The sequence below is a fragment of the Abrus precatorius genome, unplaced genomic scaffold (genome assembly GCF_003935025.1).
Source record: "Abrus precatorius isolate BTA unplaced genomic scaffold, Abrus_2018 Scaffold7, whole genome shotgun sequence".
NCBI classification, from domain to species: domain Eukaryota; kingdom Viridiplantae; phylum Streptophyta; class Magnoliopsida; order Fabales; family Fabaceae; genus Abrus; species Abrus precatorius.
The window spans coordinates 35,682,748-35,694,625 of record NW_020874417.1 but is presented as its reverse complement, the minus strand read 5'-3'; the positions used below and the strand labels follow the sequence as shown (position 1 = coordinate 35,694,625).

General features: G+C 35.8%; 2 protein-coding genes across 3 annotated transcripts; both read left to right on the top strand.

Annotated features, from left to right (window-relative positions):
* The first annotated feature begins 855 nt into the window (after window positions 1-855).
* LOC113871904 (alpha-xylosidase 1-like) lies at window positions 856-4,270 on the top strand. Its single transcript, XM_027508995.1, has 3 exons — window positions 856-1,076; window positions 1,175-1,857; window positions 2,397-4,270. The coding sequence occupies exons 1-3, from the start codon at window positions 856-858 to the stop codon at window positions 4,268-4,270; spliced, it is 2,778 nt and encodes a 925-aa protein (XP_027364796.1).
* A 3,238-nt stretch (window positions 4,271-7,508) lies between these two features.
* LOC113872598 (alpha-xylosidase 1-like) lies at window positions 7,509-11,453 on the top strand. 2 transcript variants are annotated; one of them, XM_027510281.1, is made up of 4 exons: window positions 7,509-7,770; window positions 7,873-8,548; window positions 9,518-9,964; window positions 10,100-11,453. In XM_027510281.1, the coding sequence occupies exons 1-4, from the start codon at window positions 7,525-7,527 to the stop codon at window positions 11,380-11,382; spliced, it is 2,652 nt and encodes an 883-aa protein (XP_027366082.1). In that variant the 5' UTR covers window positions 7,509-7,524; the 3' UTR covers window positions 11,383-11,453. The 2 variants fall into 2 exon arrangements, with proteins under 2 accessions (XP_027366082.1, XP_027366081.1); XM_027510280.1 differs by having other exon boundaries at window positions 7,509-7,763; window positions 7,866-8,548; window positions 9,518-11,453.
* Window positions 11,454-11,878: the final 425 nt, after the last annotated feature.

Genomic DNA, 11,878 nt, shown 5'->3' with positions numbered 1-11,878 from the left:
TACTGTTTTCTTGCTCCCAATACAACTAAACAAACGATGAAAAATAATTATTTTATCACAAAATCAATTTTTTTATAAATTTATCTATTTAAATATAGAGAAGTATTTTATATATTTTTACAAAATAATAAAAAATAAATAAAATATATTAATATTAAATGTTAAAACTCAAACACTTACACTGTTTAATTTTTTCATAAAAAAAATTAAATAATTAGTTTAAGATTTTTTTAAGTATATTAACTATATAAAATTTTATTTTAAAAAATAAAATATTTTAGAACATTATTTTATTTTAAGGTATAATTTATTTTTAAAGTATAAGTAAATATTAATAGTTATATGTATTTTTATTGAATTCTAAGCTGAGTTGAATACACTTATAATATTTATGAGAGACTAGTGATCAATATTTCGTCAACTAACAGTTCTATACTATTATTGTTTGATAACGATGGTCCACCTTCGAGTATATTGAGAACAAATTAAGGGATTTATACCTACAAAATTAAGAATACCAGAACCCGTGCTACAATAGACAAATAAAGCGAAAAATCGCCTTGGAACGTGTAGGATATAGAACCTTGACATGCAGTAGCTCCGTAATCCATATCCATTTGACAAAGTTGTGTATCTTGAATAATCTTAATCTAACTCACTGAACCTAAAACTAACAATATTAAACTTGAAACAGATAAAAAAAATTTAAAACTCAATTACTAAATTTTATATATTTCAAATAAAAATATTAAAAAATACGTTTCAAAGTCCTAGATGAGAGTAGCTACTATATTTATAATCCACTAGAACCCTCCCAAGAGTAGTGCATCTGGTCTTACTCCAGATTAGTGAGCTATGATATCCCTTAAACAATTAACTGCTCTTCTTCTAACATGGCTCTTATGTGTGGCAGAAGGAGCAAGCATTTCTTCTCCCAATGCCACCAAAATTGGGCAAGGTTACCGTCTTGTATCTATTGAAGACACCCCTGATGGTGCTATTGTTGGGCTCCTTCAAGTTAAGCAAAAAAACTATATTTATGGCCCTGACATTCCACTTTTACGCTTTTATGTAAAGTGAGTCTCACGTTGCATTAATACATTATATTATGCATTCATGTTTTCACTACGAAGTTGACTAATTCTGAGTTTTTACATTGATGTTGATTTTGTAGGCACGAGACTGAGAACCGTTTAAGGGTACACATTACAGATGCAAGGAACCAAAGGTGGGAAGTTCCTTACAACCTTTTACCAAGGGAGAAACCACCGGTATTAAAGCAGAATATTAAGAGGTCGAATAAGAACTCAATATCAGTGTCAGAGTACTCTGGCTCTGAGCTGCTTTTTAGCTTCACTTCAGACCCGTTTAGCTTTGTAGTGAAAAGAAAGTCCAATGGAGATACCCTTTTTGACTCCACTTCTGATGATTCAGACCCATTTAGCCCATTGGTCTTCAAGGACCAGTACCTTGAAATTTCTACCAAATTACCCAAAGATGCTTCTTTGTATGGTTTGGGTGAGAACACACAACCGCACGGGATCAAACTGTATCCAAATGACCCTTACACTTTGTATACCACTGACATATCAGCCATTAATCTAAATGCTGATCTATACGGGTCACACCCTGTGTACATGGATCTAAGAAATGAAGGTGGCAAAGCTTATGCCCATGGTGTTCTGCTGCTGAATAGTAATGGAATGGATGTGTTTTACAGTGGAACGTCTCTGACATACAAGGTTATTGGAGGGGTACTCGATTTTTATTTCTTTGCTGGGCCCACTCCTCTTAATGTTGTGGATCAGTATACTTCTTTCATTGGCAGACCAGCTCCAATGCCTTACTGGGCTTTCGGTATGGTTCATTTTCACTCTCTCTCAGCATGGCACGTATCTTTGTATACATTTTGTACCTGTGATATTATTATTATTATTATTATGTTGTTGTTGTTGTGTGACCGTCTCTTTATTACTTTATAAGATTAATTGTGTTTTAGTTTATTCAACTTCTACCAAAATCATTTTTAAACAATAAATGCTTAAAATGTTTAATTTTTAGTTTGAAACTTATACCGACATGTTTATTATTAAATAAAAAGCTCATAAATATAAATAATAAATTTAAGCTATAGTTTAAATGCTCGGGGGTAAGACACGACACGTAATATTGAGAATTAATTATAAGATTACATCATATTGGGTGAAAACAGAAAAAGATTTAACGGTGTAACGCCACTCACATTTTCGTTAAAAGTTTAAAATGGTACCAGAAATGGTTTACTTCCAAAATATAACACTTGTCTTTCAGAACTTTATTACCATTTGTACGATGATAGTTTGTTCGTAAAAAGTATTTGATCAATATGCTCACATATTTTATTTGTTATGTTATAGGATTCCACCAATGCAGATGGGGCTATCACAACCTATCTATTGTGGAAGATGTTGTGGAGAATTACAAGAAGGCTAAAATCCCACTTGATGTGATATGGACAGATGATGATCACATGGATGGCCACAAGGACTTTACACTCAATCCAGTGAACTACCCTCGTCCAAAGCTTTTAAAATTTTTGGACAAAATACACAACATTGGCATGAAATACATTGTCATCATTGATCCCGGAATTGCTGTTAACTCCAGTTATGGTGTATATCAAAGGGGTATGGCTAATGATGTTTTTATCAAGTATGAAGGCGAACCCTACATGGCTCAAGTTTGGCCAGGAGCAGTATATTTTCCTGATTATCTCAATCCAAAAACAGTTTCTTGGTGGGGTGACGAGATTCGTCGCTTCCATGAACTTGTCCCTGTTGATGGCCTATGGATTGACATGAATGAAGTTTCGAATTTCTGCACTGGGAAATGCAAAATTCCAGAGGGAAGGTTGTGTCCACTTCCAAATGGAAATGTTCCTAATTCCACATGTTGTTTAGATTGCAAAAACATCACAAGCACACGGTGGGATGATCCTCCATACAAAATCAATGCTAGAGGAGTAAAGGCTCCTATAGGCTTCAAAACTATAGCCACTAGTGCAGTTCACTATAATGGTGTGTTGGAATATGATGCTCATAGCCTTTTTGGTTTCTCTGAGGCCATTGCAACACACCAAGCCCTTCAGCAACTTCGAGGAAAAAGGCCATTTGTTTTGTCTCGCTCCACTTATGTAGGTGCGGGCAAATATGCTGCACATTGGACTGGTGACAATAAGGGCACATGGGAGGACTTAAGGTACTCAATTTCTACTGTAATCAATTTTGGAATATTTGGCATGCCAATGGTTGGTTCAGATATATGTGGTTTCTACCCTGCACCCACTGAAGAGCTTTGCAACCGGTGGATTGAGGTTGGAGCTTTCTACCCTTTCTCAAGGGATCATTCAAGCTTCATCTCCCCTAGACAGGAGCTTTACCAATGGGACTCAGTAGCTGAGTCAGCTAGAAATGCTTTGGGTATGAGATATAAGCTACTGCCATATTTGTACACCCTTAACTATGAGGCTCATATTAGTGGAGCCCCAATTGCTAGGCCTCTTTTCTTCTCATTTCCAACTTACACCGAGTGTTATGGCCTCAGCACTCAGTTCTTACTCGGTAGCAGCCTAATGATTTCTCCTGTGCTTGAACAAGGAAAAACACTAGTTAAAGCACTCTTTCCTCCCGGAACTTGGTATAGTTTGTTTGATTTGACAAGTGCCATTGTATCAAAAGATGGAAGCTATGTTACCCTCGATGCACCCTTGCATGTGATCAATGTGCATCTGTATCAGAATACCATTCTTCCAATGCAACAGGGTGGAATGGTATCTAAGGATGCTAGAATGACACCCTTTAGCCTCACTGTGACCTTTCCAGCTGGTGCAACTGAAGGAGAAGCTAAAGGAAACCTATTCCTCGATGATGATGAGATACCAGAAATGGAGCTTGGAAATGGGTATGCAACCTACGTTGATTTCCATGCAACCATCAAAGAAGGAACTGTGAAAGTTTGGTCACAAGTCCAAGAGGGCAAGTTTGCTTTGGATAAAGGTTGGATTATTGACACAATCAACGTGGTGGGATTAAATGGAATTGGAGCATCATCTACCATTAAGATAGATGGAGAGCCATTGATGGGTGTGTCAAATGTGCAAGTTAGTACATTTCAACATGAGTACCTGTATGGCCTGGGAGATGGAGAACAGAAGACAGTGATGGTAGTGTTGCAGGGCTTGAACATCCCTGTAGGTCGAAATTTTGCTATTACCTGGAAGATGGGATCATAAATTGAGACAGTGTCTTCTTAATTAGATTCCAATGCTATGTGAGGACTTCTAAATGCCTAAATTTAAGGTTTTGATGCCACAGGTGGAATCCTCTGGAATCTCTTTTTATCGTGTAATAAGACCAGTGTTAAACATTTAATGATAGATAAAATAAAAATGTACCTTTTTGTCAATTATTTTATTTTAATTTTTAATTAAGTAAAACTTAAATGTTCGTGACGACTTCATATAAATTCCGCTACCACCGGCAAAGCAAAATCGATGCAAACATAAAAATTAACAATTAAATTTTATTGTAGATAGTTAAAATTAAAAATAAAAATTGTATAATTTAAAAATTAATGTTTTAATTGTCTTATAAGTTTACGTCAAATCATGATGATACCTCTTAAAATTTGTTCAAATTACGTCTGATATACCTTTGCATATTTGACGCCTACATCCATCATTCTTAATTAATGAAAAGACATTATATCGTTTATCCTTATTAATATTTATCCGTCCAGTTAAATAACGACCAGCCATTGACACCTCTAAATGCCTCACCTTAAATGTAAGCATTAGAATAAAAAAAAATTAGCATAAGTATCAAATATGCACGATATCGAACATAATTTAAACAAAATTTATGAAGTATCATTATAATTTATCCTTAAACTTAATTATTTATATACAACTATATAATTTAACTTTTATTTTCTGTTGTCACATGGAAATAATTTTTCTGTTCTAGTTTAATCCGATGTTGAGCAATGGAGAAATTCGAACAGAGTTGATTTTAATAAAAATAAAATAAAATTCTTCTTTAAATATTAAATACATCCATTTAACAGAAGTGGTGCCCATTCATGTGTGAAGATAACACACACGGGCACAAATATCAGAAGACAAGGGTCAAGATGAGACTTGGAACATCGAATAATCCAACGGTGATTTTATGTTCACGTGCTTATCGTACAATTATTAATACGTGCGTTAAGCTTGATTCCCATAAGATTGTCTTTATTAACAAGCACCCCACGTCGCCCTCTTAATTGATTACTGTTTCGATTTTTCAATTCCCTTTTAAGCACCTAATGACATGTTAGTAAGTGGGTTACATTCCATGATTTATATTTAACTATTAAAAATGCTTTTGATTAAATCATATTCTTTCTTATTTTTAACGTCCAAGCAACATTTCCTTCCTTGAATTATACGTTCCATATTAATTATGTTATTTTTAACATTTAGCTTGTAATTGACTAGTATTCATTATGATTTATATGCGGGTTTATTTCATAAGCTTGGCTTCTTTGTTGAAACAATAATGTAAATACTCAGTGATTAATTGGTTAATAGTGGGTCATTATTAACGTAGACAATTATCAGGCTAAGTGCTTCATCATCGGAAGCAAATGTTTCTGAGTGGGAAAGGGAAACCCCTCCATTTTTCATCACCCGATCATTTTGGAAGGTATCGATGCGACCAACTTGCGTAAACAAAACGAAAGAAGAAAGTGTTGATGCTTTACCAATGAAACAAAGAATTATTATTGAAGAGACGTCAATGTTATTGTAAAAATCGACGATAATGACAAATTGGGAACTTCAGATTCAGCATCCCAATGATAATATGGGTTATCAAATTTTACAACTTGTTATTTACAATTTTACACACGTTAAAACAATCTTTATTATTATTATTTTTTTCATTGATGCATCAATCTCAATAACAATTTTTGGTTCACCCCATGTGTCTGATTTATTTTTGCTTTATCTTGGGACTAGCAATGATAAGGGCAGGTAATTAAGAATGTTAAAATGAATTAAAATGTTTTTAAGCTGTTGAATCAACATAAAATAATAAAAAAATGTCTAAACTAAAGTTTGATTATAATAAAAAAAATTATCTCTAATTTATAACTTGGAATAATATTTGGTTCTTATAATTAAAATCAATATATTATTTTTAAAATTATGTTTTTATATAACAAAAATTTAAATTTTATTATAATATTATAAGTACACGGCATGTCACTTTTATATATATAGGTTTGTTAACATCCATTTACCTGTTTTTGAAAAGGAGTATTTTAACGATTTAAACTTTAAGTATATTTAAAAAAAGTTAAAGTCATAATTTACTAACATACTTTTTAAAAAGATAAATAGATATATGTTAGCAATTATGAACATTAACAAAATATTTTATATATATAGTGAGAAAATAAAATTATAAAATATAAAGAATAATTAAATCCACTGCAACACCATATCAACACAACTACACAGGCGGCCAAAAAATTATATTTAAATTTGCTGTACAATAATCCAATTTCCATCCATGAACACCAAAACGCATGACCATTGCTATTCAATTATAGTCAAAATTCGATTAATAGTCATTCTCAATCGTGAATTAGTAAACGATCTTTGCGTTTAATTATTGAAACAAGCTCTTAAGTTCCATTAGAAAAATGGATATTAGCAGTCCTACATTTTAAGTAGATTTATGTTTTTCCAACTTTACCCATGACTATTGTCTCATTGAATTCTTTCATTATTGGTTTGCATAAAAGCATTCCATCTTCAACCTCTTCGACGGTGTTGGAGTTGACAGTAAATGAAGACTCCAACTAGAATCAACCCCCATTTACAGCGAATAACAAACTTCAAAACCAACACCCTTTTTTCCATATGTAATTATGTATCTGTATCTTCTCATGTACTGTTATGTAAGACAGAAAAACACAAACAACTGCATAGTGAGACATAGCAAGGAGCATGTAAGGCGTCCACTACATTTGAAAATAAAATACTTTTAAGATTTCCATCGCTTCAGCTTCTCAAGAGCACAACACAAAGTCTCCACAGAAATAGCATCTAGCTTCTTTCTATGTTTGTTATCTCACACTGCCTTTGATCCACACGAAACACTTTTAACATAAGATCCTCTAAATTCTAAAAGCACGTAGAGCAAAAATGAGTGGTGCAAGGAGGGTCCACACTCCACGGAGTGATAAAAAGAATGGGGCCAAATGGATGGCCCACTGTCAGAGATTGGGTTAGTCCATCAAAGTCACGCGTAATGGATCCTATGAATCCCTCACTCACTCACACTCTCAAGCAGGACAAACATTACAACACAACAATGTGACCAAAAAAAATAAAAACACAACACAACACAACTAAAGCTAGTTGGTTATAAATTTTTGTCATCCATCACAACTCTTCATCTGAGTGCCTTGCACTAGAGTCTAGATTAGTGAGCTATGGTTTCTCCTAATCCACTAGCCGCTCTCAGTCTCTCTTACCTTCTACTAACTTGGTTTCTATGTCTAGCTGTGGAAGCAGTTGGTTCTTCTTCTCCCAATACCACCAAAATTGGCCAGGGCTACCGTTTGATATCTATTGAAAATACCCCTGATGGTGCCCTTGTGGGACACCTTCAAGTTAAGCAGAAGAACGATATCTATGGTCCTGACATTCCCATTTTACTCCTCTATGTCAAGTATGTTGTACCTAGCATCGTTGTGCATTCACATTATCACTGTGAAACTAATTCTGAACATTTATTTAACATGCACCTTCTTCATTGTTCTTGATTTTGCAGGCACGAGACTGGGAACCGTTTGAGGGTACACATCACTGATGCAAAGAATCAAAGGTGGGAGGTTCCCTACAACCTTTTACCACGGGAAATACCACGGGTTCTGAAGCAGAATGTTAGGAGGTTGAGGAAGACCACATTATCAGTGTCAGAGTACTCTGGCTCTGAGCTTGTCTTCAGCTACACTTCAGACCCGTTTAGCTTTGCAGTGAAAAGGAAGTCCAATGGGGATACCATTTTTTACTCCAATTCTAATGAGTCAGACCCATTTGGTCCATTGGTCTTCAAGGACCAATACCTTGAAATTTCTACCAAATTACCCAAAGATGCTTCTTTGTATGGTTTGGGAGAGAACACACAGCCACACGGGATCAAGCTGTATCCAAATGACCCTTATACTTTGTATACCACTGATGTATCAGCCATTAATCTCAATACTGATCTATACGGGTCACACCCTGTATACATGGATCTCAGAAATGGTGGTGGCAAAGCTTATGCTCATGCTGTTCTGTTGCTGAATAGCAATGGAATGGATGTGTCTTACAGAGGAACCTCTCTGACATACAAGATTATTGGAGGGATACTCGATTTTTACTTTTTTGCTGGGCCCACGCCACTGCATGTTGTTGATCAGTACACTTCCTTAATTGGCAGACCAGCTCCAATGCCTTACTGGGCTTTCGGTATGCTTCACTTTTCACTCTCTTTTATCATTGTGTTGTATATGGCATATTCTATTTAGTATGGCTTCATATCAGTCATTTGGGTGCCACAGAACCACTTTCCATTGCATAAATAATGTAGACAGAGGAACTACTAAATGAGAAAACTCTGGCCTACCACATGTGAGACGACAATAATAATGAGTTCAACCGTGAGTAGGCGAATTCAATATGGCACTTCGAGAGCATATCTTTGGTGTGCATAATGCATTTGAGAATGCAACGAGCCATGGTTTTGCAATTATCAGCTTTTGCTTTACCGTATCCATGACATTGTGTGATCGAGATGCTTCTTGCTTGTAAGAATTAGGTCAGGAAAATTAGTTTAATTCCTAATCTATTTGTATTATTTATATACTGGCAAAGGTTTTCAGGTATTAAACTCAATAGTTCAGTAATTTAATACCTTTTAGGACCACATTTAAGGGTATGGCCAGACATAAAGTTGGAAGCTGAACTTTATCATATACAAAATAAAATAAAATCATCTTTTGTCGTAAACTTTGTCAAGGAACTTGACCGACATGCATGTATTTTGTATAAGTCGAGGGTCTTTGTCAAGAACCATTATTAAATACACAGTTGCTATCATCATTCTGTCCTTTTTCTTTGGAGGTAGAAAATATGTGTTTTTATAAAAATAATGCTATCATATATGTATCATGTCTAATGAGTGAAGTTAGCCTTGGGTTACGGGAAATACATATCGGTAGGGCGATTTAATATAAAATAATTAATTCATTTATGATAAAATATTTTGTGCTGTAACTCGACTAGTGCATTTACTTTTGAAGTTTTTTTTTTTTCCATGGTAAATATTCTTTTCAATTTCCTCCATTTCACTTGCTTCATTTCCATATTTCTACTTGGCAATTGTTTGTAACAAGTACTTGACCAACATGCTCACTTATTTGATTTTGTATATTATAGGATTCCATCAATGCAGATGGGGCTATCACAACCTATCTGTTGTGGAAGATGTTGTGGAGAATTACAACAAGGCTAAAATCCCACTTGATGTGATTTGGAATGATGATGATCACATGGATGGCCACAAGGACTTTACACTCAATCCATTGAACTACCCTCGTTCAAAACTTTTAAACTTTTTGGACAAAATACACAGCATTGGCATGAAATACATTGTCATCATTGATCCCGGAATTGCTGTTAACTCCAGTTATGGTGTATATCAAAGGGGTATGGCTGATGATGTTTTTATCAAGTACGAAGGAGAACCCTTCTTGGCTCAAGTGTGGCCAGGAGCGGTATATTTTCCTGATTTTCTCAATCCAAAAACAGTTTCTTGGTGGGGTGATGAGATTCGCCGCTTCCATGAACTTGTCCCTGTTGATGGCCTCTGGATTGACATGAATGAAGCTTCAAACTTCTGCTCAGGAAAGTGCACAATTCCAAAGGGAAAAGTGTGCCCGAGTGGAACAGGACCTGGATGGGTATGTTGCTTGGATTGCAAAAACATCAAAAGCACACGATGGGATGATCCTCCCTACAAAATTAACGCTTCTGGAGTACAGGCCCCGGTAGGCTTCAAAACTATAGCCACTAGTGCAGTTCACTATAATGGTGTTTTGGAGTACGATGCTCATAGTATTTATGGTTTTTCTCAAGCCATTGCAACTCACAAGGCCCTTCAAGGGCTTCAAGGAAAAAGGCCTTTCATTTTGTCCCGCTCTACTTATGTTGGTTCAGGCAAATATGCTGCACATTGGACTGGTGACAATAAGGGCACATGGGAGGACTTGAGGTATTCAATATCTACAATGCTCAATTTTGGAATTTTTGGGGTGCCAATGGTGGGTTCAGATATATGTGGTTTCTATCCAGCACCCACTGAAGAGCTTTGCAATCGATGGATTGAAGTTGGTGCTTTCTACCCTTTCTCAAGGGACCATGCAAACTACTACTCCCCTAGACAGGAGCTTTACCAATGGGACTCAGTAGCTGAGTCAGCTAGAAATGCTTTGGGTATGAGATATAAGCTCCTCCCATATCTATACACCCTTAACTATGAGGCTCATATTAGTGGAGCTCCAATTGCCAGGCCTCTTTTCTTCTCATTTCCAACTTACACTGAATGTTATGGCCTCAGCACCCAGTTCTTGCTGGGGAGCAGTCTAATGATTTCTCCGGTGCTTGAACAAGGAAAAACACAAGTTAATGCACTCTTCCCTCCTGGAACCTGGTACAGTTTGTTTGATTTAACTCAGACCATTGTATCAAAAGGTGGAAACTATGTTACCCTGGATGCACCTCTGCATGTGGTGAATGTGCATTTGTATCAAAATACCATTCTTCCAATGCAACAGGGTGGAATGGTATCTAAGGATGCTAGAATGACACCCTTTAGCCTCATTGTGGCCTTCCCAGCTGGTGCAACTGAAGGAGAAGCTAAAGGAAACCTATTCCTAGATGATGATGAGCTGCCAGAAATGCAGCTTGGAAATGGGTATTCAACCTACATTGATTTGCATGCATCTATCAAAGAAGGAATGGTGAAAGTTTGGTCACAAGTCCAAGATGGCAAGTTCGCTTTGGATAAAGGTTGGGTTATTGACACTATAAATGTGTTGGGATTGAAAGGAAATGGATCACTACCTACAATTAAGATGGATGGAGAACCATCTATGGGTGTCTCAAATGTGCAAATTAGTACATCTGAACAAAAGTACTTACACGGGCAGGGAGACACAGAAAAGATATTGATGGTAGGATTGAAAGGCTTGAATATTCCTTTAGGCAAAAACTTTGCCATGACATGGAAGATGAGATCATAAGTTGAGATAGTCTCACCTTGATTGAGATTTGTAACTTTCTTTTATGTTTATTAATCTTATTAGCATCGTTGAAGGAGAGATGAGCTATAATAGAGCTCGTCCTTTTCCATCTAGTCTAACAGAGGCTTTTGGGTTATGCTATGGATGTTATGTTGAGTCCTTGAATTTGAAATGCTTGAATTCAGATTTCGTTCTGCATAGTGTAATAAGACAAATAAACGTATCTATTTTATAAATTTAGTAATTGGTAGTGAAGTAGTCATAACATCCCAATTGATGCAATACAATACACGGGGTGGGCGAGGAAGCAACGTGGAAATTAAAATCTTGAAAAATGGTAAAATAAACTTATGGCACAAATCCACACGAGCACTCTCCCCCTTCCTTGTCGCCAGCAATGCTGTCTATCTGCATTTCCTTCTGACAATGTCGACAATTCAGCACTATAAATCTGCAGACACTGTATTCAGGTTCAGGCACAACAATAAGAAACGAT